The sequence below is a fragment of the Physeter macrocephalus genome, chromosome 18, assembly GCF_002837175.3.
Source record: "Physeter macrocephalus isolate SW-GA chromosome 18, ASM283717v5, whole genome shotgun sequence".
NCBI classification, from domain to species: domain Eukaryota; kingdom Metazoa; phylum Chordata; class Mammalia; order Artiodactyla; family Physeteridae; genus Physeter; species Physeter macrocephalus.
The window spans coordinates 100,881,117-100,905,817 of record NC_041231.1 but is presented as its reverse complement, the minus strand read 5'-3'; the positions used below and the strand labels follow the sequence as shown (position 1 = coordinate 100,905,817).

Below are 24,701 nucleotides of genomic sequence, written 5' to 3'. Positions count from 1 at the left end.
CCTTAAAATCTAAAAATAGGGACTTCCCTGGTGGCACAGTGGTTAAGAATCCGCCTGCCAATGCAAGGGACACGGGTTCGGCCCTGGTCCAGGAAGATCCCACATGTCATGGAGCAATGAAGCCCATACATCACAGCTACTGAGCCTGTGCTCTACAGCCTGTGAGCCACAACTACTGAAGCCCGTGAGCCACAACTACTGATCCTGCGTGCCACAACTACTGAAGCCCATGCACCTAGAGCCCGTGCTCCGCAACAAGAGAAGCCACCGCGATGAGAAGTCCGCGCACCACAACGAAGAGTAGCTCCCACTCGCTGCAACTAGAGAAAGCCTTCGCACAGCAACGAAGACCCAACGCAGCCAATAAATAAATAAATAAATAAATAAAATTTAAAAATAAATAAATAAAATAAAAATAGAGTTACCATATGATCCAGCAACCCCACCCCTGGGCATGTATCCAGAAAAGATGAAAACTCTAATTTGAAAAGATACATGCACCCCAATGTTCGTAGTAGCACTATTTACAATAGCCAAGACATGGAAGCAACCTAAATGCCCATCAACAGATGAAAGAATAAAAAAGATGTGGTATATGTATACAATGGAATATTACTCAACAATAAAAAATAACAAAATATTCCCATTTGCAGCAACATGAATGAATCTTGAGATGATCATACTGAGTTAGTCCAACAGAGAAAGACAAATATATGATATCACTTATCTGTGGAATCTAAAAATTAATACAACTGAGTTTATTTACAAAACAGAAACAGACTCACAGACATAGGAAACAAATTTATGGTTACCAGAGGGGAAAGAGGGGGAGAGGGATAAATTAGGAGGGATTAACAAATACATAACAATATATATAAAATAGATAAACAACAAGATTTTCTGTATAGCACAGGGAACTATATCCAATACCTTGTAATAAACAATGAAGAAAAAGAATCTGAAAAAATAAAAATAAAAAATTCTTTAAAATAAATAACAGTTTTACCTTTTCCTTCTTTTTCTTATCTTCTGACACGCAGAAATTTGCAATAGTTTTTTTTTTTTTTTTTTTTTTTTGTGGTACACGGGCCTTTCACCGCTGTGGCCTCTCCCGTTGCGGAGCACAGGCTCCGGACGCGCAGGCTCAGCGGCCATGGCTCACGGGCCCAGCCGCTCCGCGGCACGTGGGATCCTCCCGGACCGGGGCACGAACCCGCGTCCCCTGCATCGGCAGGCAGACTCTCAACCACTGCGCCACCAGGGAAGCCCTGCAATACAGTTTTAAATGGTAGCAGTGATAGCAGCTGTCCTTGAGTTGTTCCCAATATTAAAGGGCATGTTTAACTCTGGTACATGATGTTGGAGGTTTGAAGTAGATTTCTGGTAGATATCCTTTATTGAGTTAAGGATCAGAATACCAGAAAATAAGTATAAATAAAAATATATTATGATTCTAATGTTTTTTAAAACCCCAGTTGCGATCTCTTTTTTGTTGCTTAATGGAATTATGAGTGACTTTGGTTTAAAAATTTTTTTCCTTTGCACACATTACTTCAAAAGATAAGAAGGAAAGGTCACCACTGTTAATCTTTTTACACAGTAAGAATTTAGGATAGCAGGAACTTCCCTGGTGGCCCAGTGGTTAAAACCCCGTGCTCTCAATGCAGGGGGCCTGGGTTTGATCCCTGGTCAGGGAACTAGATCCCACATGCCGCAACTAAAGATCCCACATGCTGCAACTAAAGATCCCACATGCCGCAACTGAAGATCCCACATGCCTCAACTAAAGATCCCACATGCAGCAATGAAGATCCCTCGTGCCACAACTAAGACCCGGTGCAGCCAAGTAAATAAATAACTAATAATAATAAAAAATAATTGAGGATAGCAGTCTATGCCAAGTGGGAAACAGGAGCAGAGATTCACTTGAACAGACCAAGCAAATAACTGGAGTTTGGGAGACTAATGCCAGAGCTAGGAGTTTCCTGTTGTGACTACTCCCTCTTCTGGCCAGGACGGCTAAGGGCTTAAGAGGTCAAGCCAATGGAAAGACACTGGAGGTCAACCTCCCAGGGCCAAGTTCTGACCTCGGAAAGAAGACTAACAGTGATATCTCTGAAAGGAGGAGGGTAAGAGATGACGCTGACCATGCTCACGTTTCCACGAGGAACGCCTACAAGCTCTGAAAGTGGTGGGCTTCCGTGCTGGCTGTCGGCAAGAATGACTTTGGTGAGTCCTTGGGAGCCAGCCCAGGAAGCCTGACCTACCTCTTGGGAGGGCTACTGGGGGCTGAATGGTCCCAAACAAAAGGGTTCTTAGGAAAAGAAGGCAAAATTCAGAAACCAGTGGCCAGCATCATGTGTCAAACTGTAAAAGTGAATCTCAGGCTTGTGATCAGGAGCTGAGGCTGTTAGGAGAAATAGTTGAAAAAGTTAGTGCAAGGTGAAAGTGAATTATTTATGAACTTCAAGCCATTTATTTCTATTAAAGTGAATTAATTATTAGTGAGCTTCAGGGCATCAGCTGTACACAAGGCAACAATGGAAGGTTTCGATGGCTTTCTAAAAGGTTTTATTTTAGAATAACTTTAGACTGCAGAGAAAAGTTACAAAAATGGTACAGAGAATTCTTGTAGACCTTTCACCCAACTTCTAACGTTAACATCTTACAAAACCAAAGTTCAATGATCAAAACCAGTTTTGTTTGGTTTTTAATTCTATGCTGGCGGTGTGTTGCGAGTCGGAGTCAGGTGACTTTCACCTCTGCACAGGACAGACCAGATGGGTAAGGTGAGTCCCAGTAACGTGTAGTGCCATCACATTAAACCACATGACAGCAAGGGACTGGTCTCACGTGATAGTTACAGGTGAAAATTGCTCCACGCAAAGGAAAACTCTGTACATTCTCTCTTCTAGACTATGGAAATGAGATAAAAGAAAAGGATGGGGGAGGAGAGAAAATCCATAGTCACGTCACTAAGAAAATGGTGGGAAGGCAGCAGGGGTAGGGCCGTTAAAATGTGTCCTGCGTCTTACAGATCACTGGTTGGGAAACTCTAGATTCATTTTCTTAGGATTTTGCTAAATAGGTGTAATGGGTCGTGAAGAGCAAGGAGGAAAAGCACTGATTACTGCCAGGTCCGCACGTTGCAACTCCGGTGCTTAACACCTTTTGTGATCCCCTGCCATATAACTCTGAGCAGGTGAGGCCTAATAACTCCATGATTAGCATTCCACGGTGGCTTTCACAGAGGACTCAGCAGGAAGTACCCGAATTAGACTTTCCAACTGCATGGCTGTGTATCAGAGATGACCCAGTGGAAAAATGATGGTTTAAAAAATAACCACAGTAATAACATGAGATTCTTGGGGGAGAACAACTGCAAAAAGCAACAGAGTGACCCAAATACATGTAGGCTGGTAGAGAAATATTTGAAAATCGAGGAAATTTACTAAAGCACTGATGTTGTAGTCATTACCATACATGGAAATTTTCCTACCTGGATATGTGATCAAGAAATTTTTCTAAGGGATTGGTGGGAATCTGGGCAAATGCCATTTGAAAAACTTCCACAGTATAAAATGGGGGTAAAGAAATATTGTTGTGTTTTCATAGGATTTTTTTGAGCAGGAAGCTTCCACCCATTCCTCTCTCTATTTAACACATGCCCTGTGCCAGTTTCAGGTTCTGGGTACACAGCCATGTATTAAGACTGGCAGATCCTTTATATCGTAGTTGAAGGGATAGAAAAATTACAAAAATATGTCAACAAACAAGATAATTTTAGGTAGTGATTAAGTGTTACACTGTGAAGAAAATAAAACAGGGTGAAGTGACAGAGGTCAACAGATGTGGAGAGAGTGGGTTTCCCCTAGATTAGGCTGTCAGGCAAGACCTCTCCATAGATGGAAGATTTTGAGACTACAGTTTTGCTCTCAGCAATTGATCACGAAGACTGTAGTTGGATGTTGAGACTTGCCTTTACCAATGTATTTCTTGGCTTTGTTGAAAATCCAGCGAGTCAAGAGATCCTTGAAGAAAAAGTTGGTTCCCGCGCTTGGGCAGGGAACGTATAAGTCTGCAACATAGTGTAGCACCAGAAATTAGGGTAGTGCTCGGAGAATAATGAGAACATGTCAAAAGGCACAGAAGTCACCTTGAAGAGGCTCCTGCTGGCTAATCTGGGACACTTTGAGCATCCAAATAAATATGATAGTAATAGGTTGTAATTCAATAACTAAGAGTCCATAAATCCATACATGCATATATACACACCTAAATGGAGGAGAAGGGAAAGCTCTTATGGTAAAAGACCAACAAATAAATACAGAAGGAATAATGGACTTAGGAAATCATGAGTGGTTGCTTTAACTAATGGGTGAAAGTTTGACAAGGAACAGAATACTTACATAGTTTCAAAATATCTCCCCATAGATTACTTATTAATTTTAAGCATTCAATTGTAACTTTACAGTGAAAAAAAAGCCTAAACACATCATCTAATCAAGTGATCAAAGTTACATCACTGGGAATTCCCTGGTGGTTCAGTGGTTAGGACTCTGCCCTTCCAGTGCAGGGGACACGGGTTCGATCCCTGGTCGGGGAACTAAGACCCTGCAAGTGGTGCTGCACAGCCGGGGGAAAAAAAGTTACATTGGGATATAAGTTACATAAAAAGTTACATAACACTAGGACAGATTGACTCATGTCAATCTGATAGAAAGCACTGAGGACATAACCTCACTTTAGTGGTGTCCCTAAACTGAATAAACTGAATTTGTCGTCATGAGAAAACATCAAACAAACCCAAATTGATCAACATTGTAGAAAATAACTAGCATGGTCCTGGATTAAAGGAGACTAATGAGAAATGAAAATCAATGCAACACATGATCCTGGATTAGATCCTAAACTGGAGGTGTAAAGGAAAGCTATAAAGGACATTACTGGGAAAATAGAAAAAAAATAGCATACAGATTATGGATTAGATAATACTATTGTGTCCATTTCAAATTTCCTGATTATACAAAAAAATTCTTTTTACTTAGGAAGTACCAAGGTGTTTAGAGTGTAAGGTAGCATGATGTCTCCAACATACCCTCAAATGGTTCAAAATATGTACACGACACATACACACAGAATAGTAAAGCAAATGGAACATATACAAACAATTGGGGGATCTTGTACTATTACTTCAGCTTTTCTGTAAGTACGAAAATATATTAACATGAAAAGTTACCAAAAAGCCAACCAACTAGCAAAACAAAAACACCCAAAACCTCACTTGCTGAAGCTTCATCTTGGTGATATGACTGAAGTCATCATTTCTGAAGGAACTCTGACCTTCATGGCACAGCTGTGCATAAGGTGGAACTGAGCTCCTATAAACTTGTACCCCTGGACATGGTGGTACCACAAGCCAAGTTCCAAGCATAATCCTCTCTGCCCTTTGAGTACAGCAGAAACCTTATTTATCCTTCATAATCAACACTTATCAATCTAGTCAAAACCATGATCTCTCTAGGATCAGCTTGTAAATTTCTTTCTTTTTTTAATGTATGCCTCTTTTTTTTATAAAGTCTTAATCATGGTAACTTTATGTTTAATTAATTAATTAATTAATTTTGGGGGGCTGCGTTGGGTCTTCATTGCTGTGCGCGGGCTTTCTCTAGTTGCAGCGAGCAGGGGCCACTCTTCGTTGCGGTGCGTGGGCTTCTCATTGCAGTGGCTTCTCTTGTTGCGGAGCATGGGCTCTAGGCGCATGGGCTTCAGTAGTTGTGGCACGCAGGCTCAGTAGTTGTGGCGCACGGGCTTAGTTGCTCCGTGGCATGTGGGATCGTCCCAGACCAGGGCTCAAACTAATGTCCCCTGCATTGGCAGGCAGATTCTTAACCACTGAGCCACCAAGGAAGTCCCTCAGCTTGTAAATTTCTGATAAGAATCTGTTGTGATTCTTTGGAAGACATCAATAAAGTGCTTAGTAATCTCCTTTCATGGATGATATGCAAAAGCCACAAGGAGAATGAGAACTAGAAACTCTAACTTTGATGAAACTAGGAGAAATTGAAACTCTAAACCACAAAGCATGCAGAAGGGTTTCCAAAGCAGCAAAGATGGAATACTGTTGCATGTGAGAGGAAACAGACAGGAGATGCGTATTTCTACAAATCTCCAAAAGAGCCAGCGAAGAAGATTTCTGCAAGGTGAGGGGATATTCTCAGAGGTATAAAACCAGAAAGCCTTCTCTTTTTTACACTAATGAGTCCAAGGTGCCTGGACAGGCAGTAAGAATGTCTATGAACCTGGTTTGGTTCCAAAGACACAAAGGAGATGAGGCTAAATGAGAAAACTCACAGATAAGCTGAATTTATAACTACCTACCAAAAAACCTACTGCAAACACATTCTTTTTTTAAAAATCTTTATTGGAGTATAATTGCTTTACAATCCTGTGTTAGTTTCTGCTGTACAACAAAGTGAATCAGCTATAAGTATACATATATCCCCATATCCTCTCCCTCTTGCATCTCCCTCCCACCCTCCCTATCCCACCCCTCTAGGTGGACACAAAGCATCAGATGATCTCCCTGAGCTATGCAGCAGCTTCCCACTAGCTATCTATTTTACATTTGGTAGTGTATATATGTCAGTGCTACTCTCTCACTTCATCCCAGCTTCCCCTTCCCCCACTGAGTCCTCAAGTCCGTTTTCTATCTCTGCATCTTCATTCCTGCCCTGCCACTAGGTTCACCAGTACCGTTTTTTTAGATTCCATATGTGTGCATTAGCATACGGTATTTTTCTCTCTCTGACTTATTTCACTCTGTGTGACAGACTCCAGGTCCATCCACCTCATTACAAATAACTCAGTTTCGTTCCTTTTTATGGCTGAGTAATATTCCATTGTACATATGTGCCACATCTTCTGTATCCATTCACCTGTCGATGGACATTTAGGTTGCTTCCATGTCCTGGCTATTGTAAATAGTGCTACAGTGAACATTGTGGTACATGTACCTTTGTGAATTATGGTTTTCTCAGGGTATATGCCCAGTAGTGGGATTGCTGGGTCATGTGGTAGTTCTGTTTTTAGTCACATTATTCTTTTTATTTTTATTTTTTTTATTTTTAATTTTGTTTGCAAACACATTACTCTTAATGGTGGAATCTCAGAAGGATTTCCTTTAAAGTCTGTAGTACGGATGTCCACTACCAATCCTATATTCAACATTTTCAGTGAAATTGTAGTCACCTGAATAAGGTAAGAAAAAGAAAAAACTTGTATAAGAATTGGAAAAGAAATTAATTTGCCATTATTTTCAGACAGTGTGATTGTCTAGAAGGTAAATAAGCTAAGAGCCTATAGGAAAGATGCTAGAATTAGTAAATAAAATCAGCTGGTTGCTGAATATAAGATCATTATATATAAGTGAATGGTGTTTATATATACCAGCAAAGAATATTTCAAGCAATAATAAAAACCCATAAATTAATAAGGGTAAATCTAACAAAAGATGTACAGACTTTAACATATAAATTTATAAATTTTATAAAACACTTAAAAATGGAGTGCTATAACAACTACTGGGCCTGCATGCCACAACTACTGAAGCCTGAGCGCCTAGAGCCCACGCTCTAAAACAAGAGAAGCCACCACCACGAGAAGCCTGCGCACTGCAACGAAGAGTAGCCCTGCTCGCTGCAACTAGAGAAAGCCCGTGTGCAGCAACGAAGATCTAATGCAGCCAAAAATAAATAACTAATTTTTTTAAAAAAAGAAATAATTATTTAAAAAAATGGAGTGTTATACTATTTTCATGGATTGAGTCAATATTTTAATTGAATTAAATAATTATCTCCCAATTAATTTATAAATTCCATACAGTTCCAATAAAAATCACTGCAGAATTCTTTTTTTTTTGAAATTTCCACATTCATTTTATAATCTATATTTAGTCTTTCAAGTTAGAATGTCCAAAGGTTACAAAATAAGAGAAAAAGTTAATATAATTGTATCATTCAAGAAATAAATTTGAAGTAGCCATCTACTACAGAGACCATCTCAGAAACTTACATACACACAATGTACCTGGCACTGACAGGTTTACTGTAGTGGCCTTGTTGCTAAACTATGGGTACACATTTGTTAAGGACAAAAAATTCTTAGAGGTTAATAATAGCAAATAGTGATATGGTCATAAACAACTTCAGATAAACTATAGAGGTTTTCCCTGCAGAATTCTTTTTTTTTTTTTTTTTTTTTTTTTGGTATGCGGGCCTCCCTCTGCTGTGGCCTCTCCCGACCTGTGTACCCTGCATCGGCAGGCGGACTCGCAACCACTGCGCCACCAGGGAAGCCCATTGCAGAATTCTTAACAGAATTTTACAAGCTGACCCTAGTACTAATTTGCAAGTATAAGGACCCAAAACTGCATGTCTCTATAGTTTTACTTCAGTTTTCTTTTGTTTATTAACTGTTTTCTTAGGTGGTAGTGCTTCTCTTTATTGAATTGGGGGTTTCTCTTTCATGTTTCAGTTTTCTTCAATTGTTTTTGATATTTATTGGTATGTCCCAGCCATTTACACCAAGAACCAGCAACCGTTTTCTACGAAAGGCCTGAAAATAAATATTTTAGGCTTTGCCGGCCACATATGGATTCTGTCATATATTCTTTGTTTTTGTGGTGTTTTTTTTTGCTTTTGTTTTTTGTTTTTAACACTTTAAATGTAGAAATGTAAAATGTAAAAACCATAGTCAGCTTGCAGGAAATACAAAGTAGGTCACAGGTTGATTGGCTACCCTTGCTCTGAGTCTACACTCCTTCCTGTTGCTTCATGAAAGTGGAGGATGACAGAGAGGACTGACTTACCAGATTTCTCATGATTCGGTTTTCCAACCCCTGTCCAAGGTTGGTCCACGGAGAATGCCACTGTGTGACAAAGTCTCACTGGTCCTTGGCAAAATGAGAAGAAAGGAAGAGCAAGTTTTTCATAAAGTTTGATTTCTAAAATTTAAAGAACTGGTCTTTCTTTGAAATTAACTCCTTCCTCTTTTGTTTGCATATTAAGATGCCATATTTAAAAATGAAACGATGGGGGCTTCCCTGGTGGCTCAGGGGTTGAGTCCGCCTGCCAGTGCAGGGGACACGGGTTCAAGCCTTGGTATTTCTTACACATTTATATACCTATACACTGTATTTATTTTATTTTATGGCTGTGCATTTAATTTAATTTTAATTTTATTTTATTTTATGGCAGCACCATGCAGCTGGCAGGATCTTAGTTCCCTAACCAGGGATTGAACCCGGGCCCTGGCAGTGAAAGCACCGAGTCCTAACCACCGGACCGCCAGGGAATTCTCATACACTGTGTTTTACTGAATCTGAAATACCGCTGATGATAAGCCCCGTAATTTTTTTTTATCACTGAGAAACACAAACCTTGCCAATTAAACTATGACAATGTTTTCTTACCACTTAAAATTTCTACTTAAAACTTTTTAAAGGGGTTCTTCTAGGACAGGGGTTGGCAAACTACAGCTCGTGGGCCAAATCCAGCCTGTCATCTGTTCTTATAAATAAAGTTTGATTGGAACACAGCCAAGCTCACTGGTTCACCTGTAGTCTAGGGCTGTTTTGCACCATACTTCCTCTGGAAGACTTGAGCACTTGGGTCAAAGACAGCATGGACAAAAATCTTTATTATCCAGCCAACCTCTGTTCTAGCTCCATTTAGACACATATTTTTAAAACCATATTTTCCTTTTTATTTATACACAAGACTGATATAAATGAAACAAATTGGTTATTTATTTACAACAAAATATGTAAGAAAACATGGATTTGTGGTCATTTCTCTAATGACAAACATTTGCCCCACTAAATTCAAATTTTTGCCCTGTTGACCTGTCTGTGCCCTTTTCATTTCACTGCCAAACCATAGTGTAATCTTTTTAAGGCGGGTTAAATAGGATCAACACTATGGGCTGGGCCCCCCTGCTGGTCTCACCTGGGATCACTCATGGGGTTACAGTCAACGGACAGTGAGTGCGGCTGTCTACTGGCTATTTCCTAGGGCACCTCTGTTCTCCTCCATATGGCCTTTTATCCTTAGGCTTGAGTGGGCTTCTTCACGTGATGGTGGAAGTGTCCCAAAAGAGAAAAACCCCGGTGTGAAAGTGCTTATCAGGTCCCTGTTTGCATCACATTTGCCGATGGTCCCTTGGCTAAAGCAGGTCGACATGGTCAAGCCTTGCATCAGCGTAAGAAGGCACTGCACAAGGGCACAGCCACTCACCTGGGGCCACTAATGTAACTGCCTTAAGAGCACTAGAAAAAAAATCCCATCCCTCTCTGCTTTGGGTTGGGCAAATAGAAAGAGGAACCTCAGCAAGGGAGGTTAGGTATTATGAAAGCCTGATTAGGGATAACAGAGCATGCAGCTAGGACCACATTCATAGTATGTCCACTAGGGTTTTTTTCTCTAATATTAAGAAGTCCCCATCATTTTGGTACTTCGAACTTAAAGAATAAAGGTGCAAAGCCTGTCCTGCCATTTGTTCAATTTCTACAGAAGCTCTTCCTTTAGCCTGTTCCCTCCTAGTAGAGGCTACTCTGGTTAGATAAGACATGCATATAACAAGGTTCTCTCTCGGTGGGTCCCCTGGTACAGCTGTCTCAGTCACGGCCCACATCTGGCTGAGAAGGTAGAAAGGGAAGGATTCCTCACTCCTGCAAGCTTCCAGCAGAGGTGGAATCAAAACACTGGTGGAGGGACTTCCCTGGCGGCGCAGTGGTTGAGAGTCCGCCTGCTGATGCAGGGGACGCGGGTTCGCGCCCCGGTCCGGGAGGATCCCACGTGCCGCGGAGCGGCTGGGCCCGTGAGCCGTGGCCGCTGGGCCTGCGCATTTGATCCCTGGTCAGGGAAGATCCCACATGCCGCAGAACAACTAAGCCCATGCGCCACAGCTACTGAGCCTGCAAGCTACAACTACCGAGCCCACGTGCCACAACTACTGAAGCCCGCGTGCCCTGGAGCCCATGCCCCGCAACGAGAAGCCACCCCAGTGAGAAGCCCGAGCACCGCAAAGAAGAGCAGCCCCCCGCTCGCCGCAACTAGAGAAAGCCCGCGCGCAGCAACGAAGACCCAACGCAGCCAAAAATAAATAAATAAATTTATTAAAAAAAAAAAAAGACACTGGTGGAGTAGATAAATCTCAGAAGGTTCCAGCAGTCCCTGCCCAATGGCTAACAGGCATCTCCATTCTAACGCATCCATAACAACCCTCGCCACCCTACTGCTCTCCCAGTTTTCTCCACTTCAGTCAATGGAACCACTGTCCATGCCATTACTCAAGCCAAAAATCCCTGGGGTAATTCTAGATGCCTCCTATCTGTCTCACTACAATTATTAAGAGCTGCCGTGTCATCTCCAAAAGGTACCTCAAATTTCTCCCCCTCTCTCCAAATCCACAGCTACGACCCCAGGATGAACCTCCAGCCTCTCTCCCAGGGCAGCTGCAAGTTTCCTTACTGGTCTCCCCACCTCTGCTGCCATCTCCCTCCAAGCTGTGCCCCATGAAGCAGCCAAGTGATAGTCGAAAGACAAAAAACAGACCAGTGAGTCCCCACCTTAGAGTCCTTTAGTTGCTTCCCAATACAGTTTTAATAAAATCCAAATTCTTTACGGTGACCTAAAATTCCTGCCTGAACTTGTTCGTGACTAACACACTAACCCAAGCATTCTCAACAGGGGCAAATATCTTCCCCAAGGAGGCAAAAATTGGTTCTGGAGAGTGAAGAAAGGGAATGAACTTTTCAATGTGTAAAACACAGATACACAAAAAGCAAACAAATAAAAAAAACCACACAGATACAGAGTATATAGAATAGCTATGGAATTAACATTTCATGGGGGGTGGGGGATGGTTGGGGGAAAGGTGTCTAAAGGTCTCCAGAAAGGGAGCTGTAATGAACACAACTGAGAAACCCTGCTCTCACCTCACCTCAGGCCTCTTCCTCTGATGCTCTAGGCCAGTGTTATACCATAAAACATTATGCAGTGATAGAAATGTTCTGTAATCTGCACTGGCTAATACGGTAGCCCCAGACACATGTGGTTATTAAACACTTGAAATGTGACTAGTGTAAGAGAGAAACTGAATTTTTAATTTTCATTAATTAAAATTTAAATTTCAGGAATTTCCTGGAGGTCCACTGGTTAAGACTCTGTGCTTCCACTGCAGGGGCCTGGGTTCGATCCCTGGTCAGGGAACTAAGATCTTGCAAGCAATGAAGCGTGCCAAAAAAATTTTTTTTGAATTTCAATAGCCACATGGGGCTACCATATTATACAGCTCTAGACGCACTGACTGGTCTCCTTTTGATTCAAGGACACCAAGGTCTTTGCACATGCCAGCTGGATCTGTTAGGATACTTCTGCTACAAATTACAAAAATTCAGAGTGGATTAAAGAGTAAGAAAATACATTGTGAAGTAAGTCAGAAAGAGAAAAACAAATACTGTTTGCTAACACATATATATGGAATCTAAAAAAAAAAATGGTTCTGACGAACCTAGGGGCAGGATAGGAATAAAGACGCAGACGTGGAGTATGGACTTGAGGACACGGGGAGGGGGAAGGGTGAGCTGGGACGAAGTGAGAGAGTGGCATGGACATATATACACTACCAAAGGTAAAACAGATAGCTAGTGGGAAGCAGCCGCATGGCACAGGGAGATCCGCTCGGTGCTTTGTGACCACCTAGAGGGGTGGGATAGGGAGGGTGGGAGGGAGACGCAAGAAGGAGAGGATATGGGGATATATGTATACTTATAGCCGACTCACTTTGTTATACAGCAGAAACTAACACAACATGGTAAAGCAATTATACTCCAACAAAGATGTTTAAAAAAATACATTATCATACATAACAAGCCTAGACGTACAGAGACTCCAGGGTTAGCTAATTCAACAGCTCAATGCCGTTATCATGGATCCAGTTTCCTTCCACCTTCCTTCATTGCCATTTCCAGTTGATCGGCACTGCCTTCAGTTTGTTCTCCTAACAGTCACAAGGTAGCTGCAACAGTACTGAGCATTATATCTAAACCTAATGTCCACAGAAAGAGAAGGTATCTGTCTTTTGTTTCTCCTTTTAAAAAATGAGGAAACGTTCTCCTCACATCTCATTAGCCAGAATTTTATCATATGTCTCTACCGAAACCAATCTCTAGCAAGAGGATTGGGACCACTGCATGTGTCTCAGATCACACAAGAGCCATTCCCTGGAGCCAGACATGATGCTGGCCCCCAAAGTACATGGCTGTATGCGGAGGATGGATACCTGAACAGGTCAGGGCTCTGTAGGAAAGTGGGGCCTTGCACACCTTCTTTTGGGATGGGGAACATGAATGGAGAACCTTACCATTGTCCCAGGTAGAACTAGATTGAACCAGTTAGGAATTTCCCAGTGCCAGTGGTTCCCAAAGTGTGGCAACTGTACCGTCAATAGCAGCATTACCTAGAAACTTCTTAGAACTGAAATCTTCAGGTCCCATGCAGACCTACTGAATCTGTGTTTTAACAAGCCTTCCAGGCAGTTCTGATGCACTCTAAGGTTTGAGATTCATTGCTCTATTCCAGTGGTTCTCCACTGGGGACATTCTACCCGCAAGGGACACTTGGCGATGTCTGGAGACATTTTGGTTGTTATAACTGGGGTATGGCAGGCTACTGGAGTGTCGTGGTAGAGGTCAGGACATTGCACAGACAGCCTCCACAGCAAAGAAGTGTCCAGCGCAAAATTTCAGTAATGCCAAGCCTGAGAAACCCTGTCCTACGCTATAGGGCAGGACAGGCTCCTTTACAGAGGCTGCAGTCCGTCCAGCTCTCCTTGTTGGATTCAGCTCTTTGAGCCTCGTTGGGACAAGGATTAGCATGTATTAAACACTCTCAGAACAGAAGTCTCTGGACAGAGTCTGGTTAACTAACCTAAGTAACAAGTCTTCAGGCCCTCAGGTCACTCAGATCAGTCCCGGGGGTCTCCTTAAGTACCCATCCATGGCAAAGCAATAAACAGGACACGGCGTTTACCTTCAGGACCAAAAAAAAAAAAACAACTCATATTTTATAAGAGACACAGTCAACATATGCATTGAAGTTTCAGAACTGGTGTTTATGGGAGTCCAATTCCTCTATCTTAGAAGGCTGATAATCTGTTTTGATCAAGCACACTTTTTCCATGCTGAGGATTCAACTGTGACAAGTGAGTTTCCACCGTCTTCTGCTGTCTAGTTCTCTCATAAGAGAGCCTGAGGGTCAGGAAAGGGAAATCAAACATCTAGTTCTAATTTACATTTTTCTATACCAGATGCAGGTGAGAAGGCTTGTATTGTCTGTGAATAGAAGAATGCAGCAAATTATATCAGAGTAGCTAATGCCACCATCAGTTCAGGTCAGGCCCATCTCATATTAAACCTATTATCTTTTTTAAAAAATTGATTTACAATGTTGTGTTAGGAAACCTATTTTCAAATGTCTTAACAGTGCAGCCTGTTCTACCATGATAGTTCTGCGACCTCTTCTGGCACTTACATAATATAACATACTTGGGACCTCCCTGGCGGTCCAGTGGTTGAGACTCCGTGCTTCCAATGCAGGGGGCGCGGGTTCGATCCCTGTGTGGGGAACTAAGATCCCACATGCTTCGTGGCACAGCCAATAAATGAAAAAACAAACAAACAAAACCATAATGTAACCACACTTCTGGAAATGAATGTGCTGGTAAAATTTATTTACATTATGTTCTCTCATCTCAATCACATTTAAGTCTTGGAAGTCTGCATTTGCATACAGAATCCAATACGTTCCTGGGGGAATTTTTTTTTTTTTTTAACAAAAACGAAACAAGATACAATTAATGTGATAGTTGGGTAGCTTAATGAACATCTTGTTTTTGGGGGCTCTCATCTGGGATTTCAGAGTGAACTGTATCCAGAGGCTGCCAGTGGCAATTCATGAGAGAGTCATAGAGTTCTTCACTTTCCACCATAAATTCTTTGTTTAACTCCTCAATATTCAAATGAAGATTTGGATCTGCAGAAGCCGATAACACATATAAAAAAAAAATACAGTTTTACAGGACACACATTAGAAATGGCTTAAAATTAGAGCTTTTAAAAAAACATTAGCAGGAAATATTGCAGACATTTAATGTTAAATGTTTTAAATTGTGTGTTTACTTTCAATAAGACTTAAAAATAGAAATTGAAGCTAAAAAGGTAGTGCTACCAGACTCAGTGAGCGTCTAGATAGTGGAAGAGATGGAGAAAATGGATGGGATTGAGAGATAATGTGGAGATGAACGGACAGGACTTGGAAATGCATTAAACTTGGAGCAAAAGAGAAAGGAAGGGTCGAGGATGAGTCTTGAGTTTGTAGCATGAGGACTTGGGCAGAAACAATGCCAAAGAGGGACCCGGAACTAAATCCCTACGACAGGGCTTTGAAAAATAAGCATGCTGCTTTATCTGTTTAGTTAACAGATTGATATAAGTGAATAAACTGTTTATGGCAATTAATTCAGAAACAGAGGGAGACCTACACTGGAATTCTCCAGTAGGGTCTCTCAGTTTCTAGCCAGTTGAGTGAATGAGGAACCTGGAAAAGGGGTTAGTTTTGTTTTCAACGAGGGCAACAGAAGGTTTCTGTTACCTTCTAGTGAATCTTCATCTTGGTTTTCAGCCAGAGCTGTGGTTTCCTACAATGAAAATCAGTATTTTAAGAAAAAACTAATTTTACTTAAAGCGTTACTCACTTTCTTGGAAGAATTTAGCTCTCAAAAATAATATACACTAAACTCCCTTTTGATCAACTTTACTTTGAATCTTTTTTCCGGACGCGCAGGCCCAGCGGCCACGGCTCACGGGCCCAGCCGCTCCGCGGCACGTGGGATCCTCCCAGACCGGGGCGCGAACCCGGTTCCCCTGCATCGGCAGGCGGACGCGCAACCACTGCGCCACCAGGGAAGCCCATACTTTGAATCTTGATTAAAAGAACCTTTAAATGATAAAAGTGCAATGGGTGAACCGCATCCATAGAAGAAAAGTCACAAAGGAGGAGTATCAGACAAAGGCGTCTGGCTTTTCTGAAGTTTCGGGGAACTAACTGGCATCCTGGGGCCTGGGCGAGGAACCAGACAGCAGGGACCCTGGCATCAGACTCCACAGGTACTGTAATAGGTACCCAGCTCTCCACCTGGAGCTCTGCCCTTCCTTCCAGGTGCCAATCTGCAAAGTCTCCATGAGCACATACCCCTCGTGGCCTTCTAATCACACCCCCGCACCCCACATCTCAGCTAAGGACCAGGACAGTCGATGCTTAAGGAAGTGCAGAGGCTACAGAAAAGCAAACCAATCAATTATCTTCTTACATAAGGAAAGAAGTAAATTCCAGAAGCACTCCCAAAATAAATCCTGGTTAGTTACTCCAGACTCTGCGGGCTCTCCTGGGGCAATGCAAGTTTTTACAACTCCTCTTTGCAGGCACCAGCTGGGAACCTGCCTTTGTCAAGGACATACAGCTGACGCCAGGGTCAGACCGGCTAGCAATCTCACCTCACCTGTCAGACTGGCTAATCACACACTGAAACATGGAGAAGCAAGCCATACCATCCATGGAAGGTGTAAGCTCAGGCAGGCTTTTTGGAGAGAAGCTTGCTGTTTAAGATTTTAAATGTCGTATCCTTTAATCGAGAACTTCCCCTTCTAGAATTTTTCCCTTAGCCAAAAAACACTCAAATTCTTGAAAAGAGGTAAAAGGAAGTTTGTTAAAGCACCGAAAACATTTAAAATGTCAGTCGATAAGTGATGAGCTAAAATCACAGCACATCCAAATAGGCAACTTTTAAAGAAAGCTCTCCTAGTGCAACATAACAGCAGCAAGCAAGGAACAAACTAGTAAGCCTATCCGACACTGTCCATTCTAGCCAAGGCGCCCTGAACTCCCCAAAGAGAAATTAAGCCCATTCACAGTGATTTAGTGAGAGTAGAAGGGAAAATCTAGAGGCCATAGATCCACTTGAACAATGCTTTCTTCGAAGTGGGGATGGAACGGGGAAGAGAGTGGGGTGGTGGAGGCTTTCTCTTACTCCAATACCTCTTTTAAAGAAATACGTTACTTTAGTCATCGAAAAATTAAAATGTGTTAATGTTTGCTGCTACAGCAAAAAAAAAAAAAAAAAGTACCTCTTGTCCAATTTTAAGTGTTTAAGGGTAAAATCTACTGAACGATGCTAAGCCACAATTCAGTCGCAAGAATTCCCACACAGACTTCACCAACCTATTATTTTATTTTTGGAAAACAGTGAGGACTGAAATTGTTTGCAAGTCAGAATGTCTCAGGTCATCAGCTTTTACTCTCTGGTGCTAAATTAGGGAGGAGAAGCCAGGGCTGTGGGAATTTGAATGAGAGGATCTGGAAGCGTGAGGAAAGGAAAAAGATGTTTGCATAGGGGGCACCTACACCACCCAGTATTAATGCCAGGGAGAGATACCTTGGGTGTAAGCGAAGTTTCAACTGGGTATCCGGAGGTCTCACGCACAGAATAAAGGTTGGGTCCATTTCCATCCGTTCCATGGCCACAGCTATAGCCAGAAGGAGGATAACAGCTGTGCTGTTGCTGGTACCAGTTGCCAAAGGGGTAACCCTGGCAGGAATGGAAGTCTGGCTTCACTCTAAGAGCAGAAGGGAAAGGACAGGAATGACATCACCAATGAAGTCAGAATCACTCAAAAACCCAGGACTCCCTCTTCTTTCCCAGACGTTACAAGTAAGGATGATTTCCGCTTTCACTGTTTTAAGCACACCTATTTTCAAAGCAACAGTTTGTAAACTGCCAAATCGTGTAAGAAACAGAACACTATCGGTCTTCCTTTTCGTTCAGAGTAGGAAAAATCAGCTCACCTTTGCCAGTACCAGTAATAATTATTTTGTTGCGCTATGCCGAAACCTGCAAAACTCTCTTGTTCAGCCATTTATCCAGACACTTGATAAAACGATCGGAAATCCACACTTTTGACCCCTGCATCAAAAATTCCAGCTCCTGGTCTAAACCCGCTCAGCCCCACAAAAACTCTTACAGCTGCCTCAGGGATAGGAATTACCTGCCGTGTCAATTTCGGCCAGGAACTTAATTCCTTGACTTTCATGTGGGTTAAGGAGTGGGTGGGGTTGGGAAGGAGTGTATTGGGGTCACCTGGGGAAACTCCTGCAAGCTTCCGCGGGCTTTGAGCTGCCTGCCCGCCCCCGCAACTGTCAGGCCCGGGAAAGCCAGCCGGAAGGGGGAGGTTCCGGCGGAGGCACCAGAGAGGGAGCGTGAGTTGGGCAACTGAGAAGCACGCAGAAGTCTCCACCCTACCCCCTACAATAATATGCACACACAAACACACACACACCTCTAGCTTAATGCAAGTGCAGGAAAAAGTTTTAAATAAATATTTCTGTGATTCTGTGTGTTTTCTTGTTTTGTTTTTTTAAAGCATGACAAAGCAGTGCTTCCTAAACTTTAGTGCGGGCTCAAATTACCTGAGCCTGTTTAAAGTGTGGGTTCGGGGGCTTCCCTGGTGGCGCAGTGGTTGCGCGTCCGCCTGCCGATGCAGGGGAACCGGGTTCGCGCCCCGGTCCGGGAGGATCCCACATGCCGCGGAGCGGCTGGGCCCGTGAGCCATGGCCGCTGGGCCTGCGCGTCCGGAGCCTGTGCTCTGCAACGGGAGAGGCCACAACAGAGGGAGGCCTGCATACCACCAAAAAAAAAAAAAAAAATGTGGGTTCGGAGTCCATAGATTTGGAGTGGAGCCTCAGATTCTGCCTTTCCAGCCAGCTCCCAGGCACTTTAAGTAGCAAGGCTACACAAAATGTCAACATGTAAGAAGATAACTTTTTTTTTTTTTTTTTTTTTTGCGGTACGCGGGCCTCTCACTGTTGTGGCCTCTCCCGTCGTGGAGCACAGGCTCCGGATGCGCAGGCTCAGCGGCCATGGCTCAGGCCCAGCCACTCCGTGGCATATGGGATCTTCCCGGACCGGGGCACGAACCCGCGTCCCCTGCATCGGCAGGCTGACTCTCAACCACTGCGCCACCAGGGGAGCCCAAGAAGATAACTTTTGAGTCTAAACAAGGACACTTAGGGTCTGGCCATTTCCTCGTAGCTTGTTGATAACTCTTCCACTGTTCAGATGCTTAATGTAGAGGCTATATTTACCTGTAATGTGAAAAATAAGCATCATGTTGAATTCAAATCATTCAATCATTCACCCATCATTTACTGAGGTCCTCCTATATACAAGGTGGGTGCCTGGCATTAGTGATACAGTGGAGTTTATACTCTGGTGAATCTCCCCGTGTTCAAGAGAGATGTTATTGATTAGCAGCTGTGCACACATCGCTAGGGGGTCACCCAATATCTGGTTTCCTTTTCTTCCTTAATAACAGAACACCGGGACTTCCCTGGTGGCACAGTGGTTAAGAACCCACCTGCCCTCTAGCTTAATGCAAGTGCAGGAAAAAGTTTTAAATAAATATTTCTGTGATTCTGTGTATTTTCTTGTTTTGTTTTTTTAAAGCATGACAAAGCAGTGCTTCCTAAACTTTAGTGCGGGCTCAAATTACCTGAGCCTGTTTAAAGTGTGGGTTCGGGGGCTTCCCTGGTGGCGCAGTGGTTGCGCGTCCGCCTGCCGATGCAGGGGAACCGGGTTCGCGCCCCGGTCTGGGAGGATCCCACGTGCCGCGGAGCGGCTTCGAGCCCTGGTCCGGGAAGATCCCACATGCCACGGAGCCACTAAGGCCGTGCGCCACAACTACTGAGCCTGCGCTCTAGAGCCCGCGAGCCGCAACTACTGAAGCCCACGTGCGGAGAGCCCGTGCTCCACAAGAGAAGCCACTGCAATGAGAAGCCCGCGCACCGCAACGAAGACCCAGTGCGGCCAAAAATGAATAAATTAATTAAAAAAAAATAACAGAACCCGGATTTTATTTGGAGGTAGCAACAGGCCTCGCGTCCAGGTGGCCAAAGTCTGGCTAATAAAGTGTAAATCGAACTATCACAAGGGGATTGAGGACAGCGTAGAGGCAGAAGAAGGTTGCTTAGCTGGGAGGAGGCCTGTCTGTCCCCACCCCTTCCCCCAGGCCTAGTGTTGAGATTTCGGATGTGACGGCTGAAGACAAAATAACTGCACCTCTCTTGGCCTATGAGGTGATATGAAGGAAGAAGTCACACAACCAAACACAGGATCTTTTTTTTTTTCAATTGGCTGCACGGCTTTCGGGATCTTAGTTCCCCAAGCAGGGATTGAAACCGGGTGCTTGGCAGTGAAAGCGCTGAGTCCTAACAACTGCACCGCAGGGGATTCCCAAAACACAGGATCTTAAGGAGAGAACAGAGCTGGGTCCCTGATGACGGGGGTCCCAGTACCAGCACTAGACCAACCTACCTCCAGATGCCTTTCATTTAAGAAACAAGTATCTTGGGACTTCCCTGGCGGCCTGGTGGTTAAGACTCTGCCCTCCCAATGCAGGGGGCACAGGTTCCATCCCTGGTTACAGGCCCTAAGGTCTTGCATGCTGCACAGCATGGCCAAAAAAATAAATAAATGTCTTGTTTAAGCCACTATTGTTAAGTTATATAAGGTTAAAAACAATTCCTTTTTAAAAAAAAATATTTTGTTGGGGCTTCCCTGGTGGCGCAGTGGTTGCGCGTCCGCCTGCCGATGCAGGGGAACCGGGTTCGCGCCCCGGTCTGGGAGGATCCCACGTGCCGCGGAGCGGCTGGGCCCGTGAGCCATGGCCGCTGAGCCTGCGCGTCCGGAGCCTGTGCTCCGCAACGGGAGAGGCCACAACAGAGGAAGGCCCGCATACCACACACACACAAAAAATATTTTGTTTCTGCTGTCTTTAAAAATTTTTTATACAACTTTTAAAGGTTATTTTCCATTTACAGTTAGCTATATTCCCTGTGTTGTACAATACATTCTTGAGCCTGTCTTACACCTAATAGTTTGTACCCTCCCCCCCCAACTAGTAACCACTGGTTTGTTCTCTGTATCTGTGAGTCTGCTTCTTTTTTTTGTTATATTCATGAGTTTGTTGTATTTTTTAGAAAAAGACAAATTCTTAAATACTGGAGCAGCTTAGAAATCAAATTCAACATATCAGTTAAGATTCTTTCATAAAAACGTTAATATCTTTTTTTGGTCCTCTTATTTTAGGACTGACTTTATTTTTTTTGGAAAGAAGATCAGAATTTTGGCTATGAATGCGTGAGAGGGGTGGGGCTGTAGTTGGAAAGGAATGTGGGAGTTGAACTTTCAGACAAGGTGGTAAGGAGGCTGGGGTTGTAGGGGAGGTCAATGGGGCATGTTGAACCCACTCAGGAAGACGGCAGGAGCCGGGGCACCGAAGGCCATGAGCAAGGCTCCAGAGATGAAGATGGACATTCAGGCGATTTTTAGATGGTGGTGACAAGGAAGAGTTCACGAATCTTTCCTTGACCTCAGCCACAAGTGCAAACCTCTCAAAGCTCACCGGGATTGTTCCCATGAAGCAGGTGAAGCAAATTTCTATCAGGCTGGTGTCCAGAGGAAGCAGCCCACACTCTGCTCCACACGCAGAGGGGACCAAAGTCCTCTGAGAATACAAGCACATGCAAGCTCGGTGGAGTCCCCAAATTTAACAGACTTGCTACCTGTCACACTGTGAAGAGAAGGTAACTAAGAGGGAATGTTAGACGCACATGATATTTCTAACAGGGCTGATTTCTCTCCACTGTATCTTGCTTTTAGCTCGGTATATCCACCTTATCACCCCCCTCACCCCCAAAAGGAAAACTGGCTCTATTTTCTTTAGCGAACCAAAGCCGGGTACTCAATAAATATTTCTTGAGTGAATGAATAAATCAATGCATGGCTCAAGTGTAAGAAGCTTTTCTATCAATAATTTAAATGCAAAGCTAGAAATCCTGTTGCGCTTTAGAGTTAATGATCCCTGGAGTGTTGGCTGTTTCTTGGCAACTGCTGTTTTCACAAGGACGAGATTGAATGGCTTTTCATGTCCTGAGTTTGGAAAGAGAACAGGAGGTTTGGCAGGAAGTATGCTCAGTTTGAATCCAGTTGAGCAGATATATGATATTGTATTGTGTGTTCTTCTTTAGACAACGAAAAACCACTTTTCTTCTCCGTTAAAGAGAACGTCGGAGCCCAAGGAAACGTAAAAGGCAGCAGGAACACCAGGGTCTACTGTTACTTAGGTGTGTGGAAAGAGTTCTGGACCTACTTCAGCATTTATAACCTCAGACTGGATTAGAGTATTTTAGCTTTATTTTTTTTTTTATTAAAAAATTTTTTTTTTATTTTAGCTTTAGAGGCACTAATCTTTTTGAAAATGTAGTAAAATTTTATCAATGCTCTCCTCCATAAATGTACATACATAATTTTGCATATAATTTCAGGGCATTCAGAGGCCCAAAAACTTATCCATGAACTCCCCCAGATTAGGAACCCCTTGACTAGATGCTCTAAGGTCTTTTAAGCTCTATGATTGGTTTCACTAATTTTTAACAGTAAACAAAGAAAGAAAAGGAGTAAACCATTTTGAGTTATGTTTATGTCGCTTGCAATTATGGTTTTCATTCTAGAACCAACTAGATTCTAAAAGAATCCTGGTTGGAGCAAAACCCACAAGTTTCTTCTCTAAAATGTGACAGATACTCAACTATACTCCAATAAAAATTAATTAAAAAAATAAAATAAAATCTGACAATCTGGCAAAAGATGCTGACCATAGTAATTATCCTGTTATCATGATACATTAAAATTAATTTCAAATGAGAACTAATTCTTCTCAAACAGCAGTTGAGACTTCGCTGGGGTGATGAGGCAGGGCACCAGGGGGATTTCAGAAGCAACAAAATACATAAAACACACGATTCTGAAACACAGTTTTAGAAAAAAGTTTTTTTTTTCTTTCTGGATGAGAGACTATGACTTCCCATTAAAATAAAGATATGTAAAAAGTCACACATTTAAAGACAAAATACGAGACTTCAAGAAATGCCCCGCTTACTCATTTAAAAAAAATTTCTCTTTATTTTTGGCTGTGTTGGGTCTTCGTTGCTCACGTGGGCTTTCTCTAGTTGCGGCGAGCGGGGCCTAACTCTTCATTGCGGTGCATGGGCTTCTCATTGCGGTGTTTTCTCTTCTTGTGGAGCACGGGCTCTAGGCGCACGGGCTTACTTGCTCCGCGGCATGTGGGATCTTCCCGGACCAGGGCTCGAACCCGTGTCTCCTGTATTGGCAGGCGGATTCTTAACCACCGCGCCAGGGAAGCCCCTGCTTACTCATTCTTTGTCCCATGCCCTGGGGCAACCACTCCAGCAATTCACATTCCTCTGACTTTAGTGGTTCTCTGGCGGAAGAACCACCAGAAGAACTAACAAGCAGTAAATAGGAAAATAAATAGTAAAACAACTTGTGTGTTTTGGTAACGTAATGAGATAACTAGCCCAAAGGGAAGGAATTACAGGCATACTTCGTTTTTTGCACTTCACTTTATTGTTCTTTACAGATATTGCTTTTTTTTTTTTTTTTTTTAAACAAATCGAGGTTTGTGGCAAGTCTGCATGGAGCAAGTCTATCAGCACCATTTTTCCCACAGCGTTTGATTCCTTCATCTGTGTCACATTTTGGTAATTCTCGCAATATTTCAAACTTGTTCATTATTATTCTATTTTGTGCGGTAATCAGTGATCTTTGCTATTACTACTAAGACTTGCCGAAGCCTCAAATGATGGTTAGCACTTTTCAGCAATAAAGTGTTTTTGTATCATTTTTTTTTTTTTTTTGTGCTACGCGGGCCTCTCACTGTCGCGGCCCCTCCCGTTGCGGAGCACAGGCTCCGGACGCACAGCCTCAGCGGCCATGGCTCACGGGCCCAGCCGCTCCGCGGCACGCGGGATCTTCCCGGACCGGGGCGCGAACCCGTGTCCCCTGCATCGGCAGGCGAATTCTCAACCACTGCGCCACCAGGGAAGCCCATAAGGTGTTTTAAAATTAAGGAATGTGCATTTTTTAGACATAATGGTATTGCACACTTAATAGACTACAGTATAATACAAACCTAAGTTTTATATACATTGGGAAAACAAAGAACTCGTATGACATGTCATTGCGGTGGTCTGGGACCCAGCCCGCACGCTCTCTCACGTGTGCCTCTATTGCCAAACAGTGAAACTGGTTTCCAAGAGGCTGCGAATGAGCTGGACTTCAGCATTCTAGTGCCTGAGGTGTCCTTACACATGGAGTCGCCAAAGCACACAGAAGACAAGGCTTCCTTGCGCTGCAGTGACAACCACAGCAACCAAAATGAAATCATTTCTACGGTATCCAAACCAGCATCAATTAAAACCAACCTGAGTAAAACACAGACTGACGATTCAGAACACCGGTGAACAAATGTCCTAAGAGACAAGAGGGTCTAAGAGCTATAGGATGTGTTACAACCCATATGGGGGTTGAAGGGTCGACACGAATCTGTGTGTCAACCTCCTATCGGTCATATCCACCCGCTAGGGCGTTCACGAGACTATTTTTACGCTCCAAGATTTACTCTATTGTTAAGTCTGTGCGAAGCTGTCCTAACACATCTCTGAATC

At 43.2% G+C, this 24,701-nt stretch overlaps 2 protein-coding genes across 3 annotated transcripts in view; one reads left to right on the top strand and one right to left on the bottom strand.

The window, feature by feature from the left end:
- The window catches only part of LOC102980967 (N-acetyllactosaminide beta-1,6-N-acetylglucosaminyl-transferase), a 45,835-nt gene extending 36,516 nt beyond the window's left edge, over positions 1–9,319 (top strand). Inside the window, exon 3 of the mRNA XM_055079475.1 lies at positions 9,258–9,319. Within this exon, the coding sequence (XP_054935450.1) occupies positions 9,258–9,301 (44 nt within the window). The 3' untranslated portion in view covers positions 9,302–9,319. The remainder of the gene's footprint in view (positions 1–9,257) is intronic.
- A 5,557-nt stretch (positions 9,320–14,876) lies between these two features.
- On the bottom strand, positions 14,877–18,034 carry C18H6orf52 (chromosome 18 C6orf52 homolog). Of its 2 annotated transcripts, none has more exons than XM_028478454.1 (4): positions 17,964–18,034; positions 17,554–17,752; positions 15,714–15,759; positions 14,877–15,095 (listed from the first exon to the last, which is right to left on the bottom strand). In XM_028478454.1, the coding sequence occupies exons 1-4, from the start codon at positions 18,032–18,034 to the stop codon at positions 14,938–14,940; spliced, it is 474 nt and encodes a 157-aa protein (XP_028334255.1). In that variant the 3' UTR covers positions 14,877–14,937. The 2 variants fall into 2 exon arrangements, with proteins under 2 accessions (XP_028334255.1, XP_007100266.2); XM_007100204.3 differs by having other exon boundaries at positions 17,554–17,734.
- Positions 18,035–24,701: the final 6,667 nt, after the last annotated feature.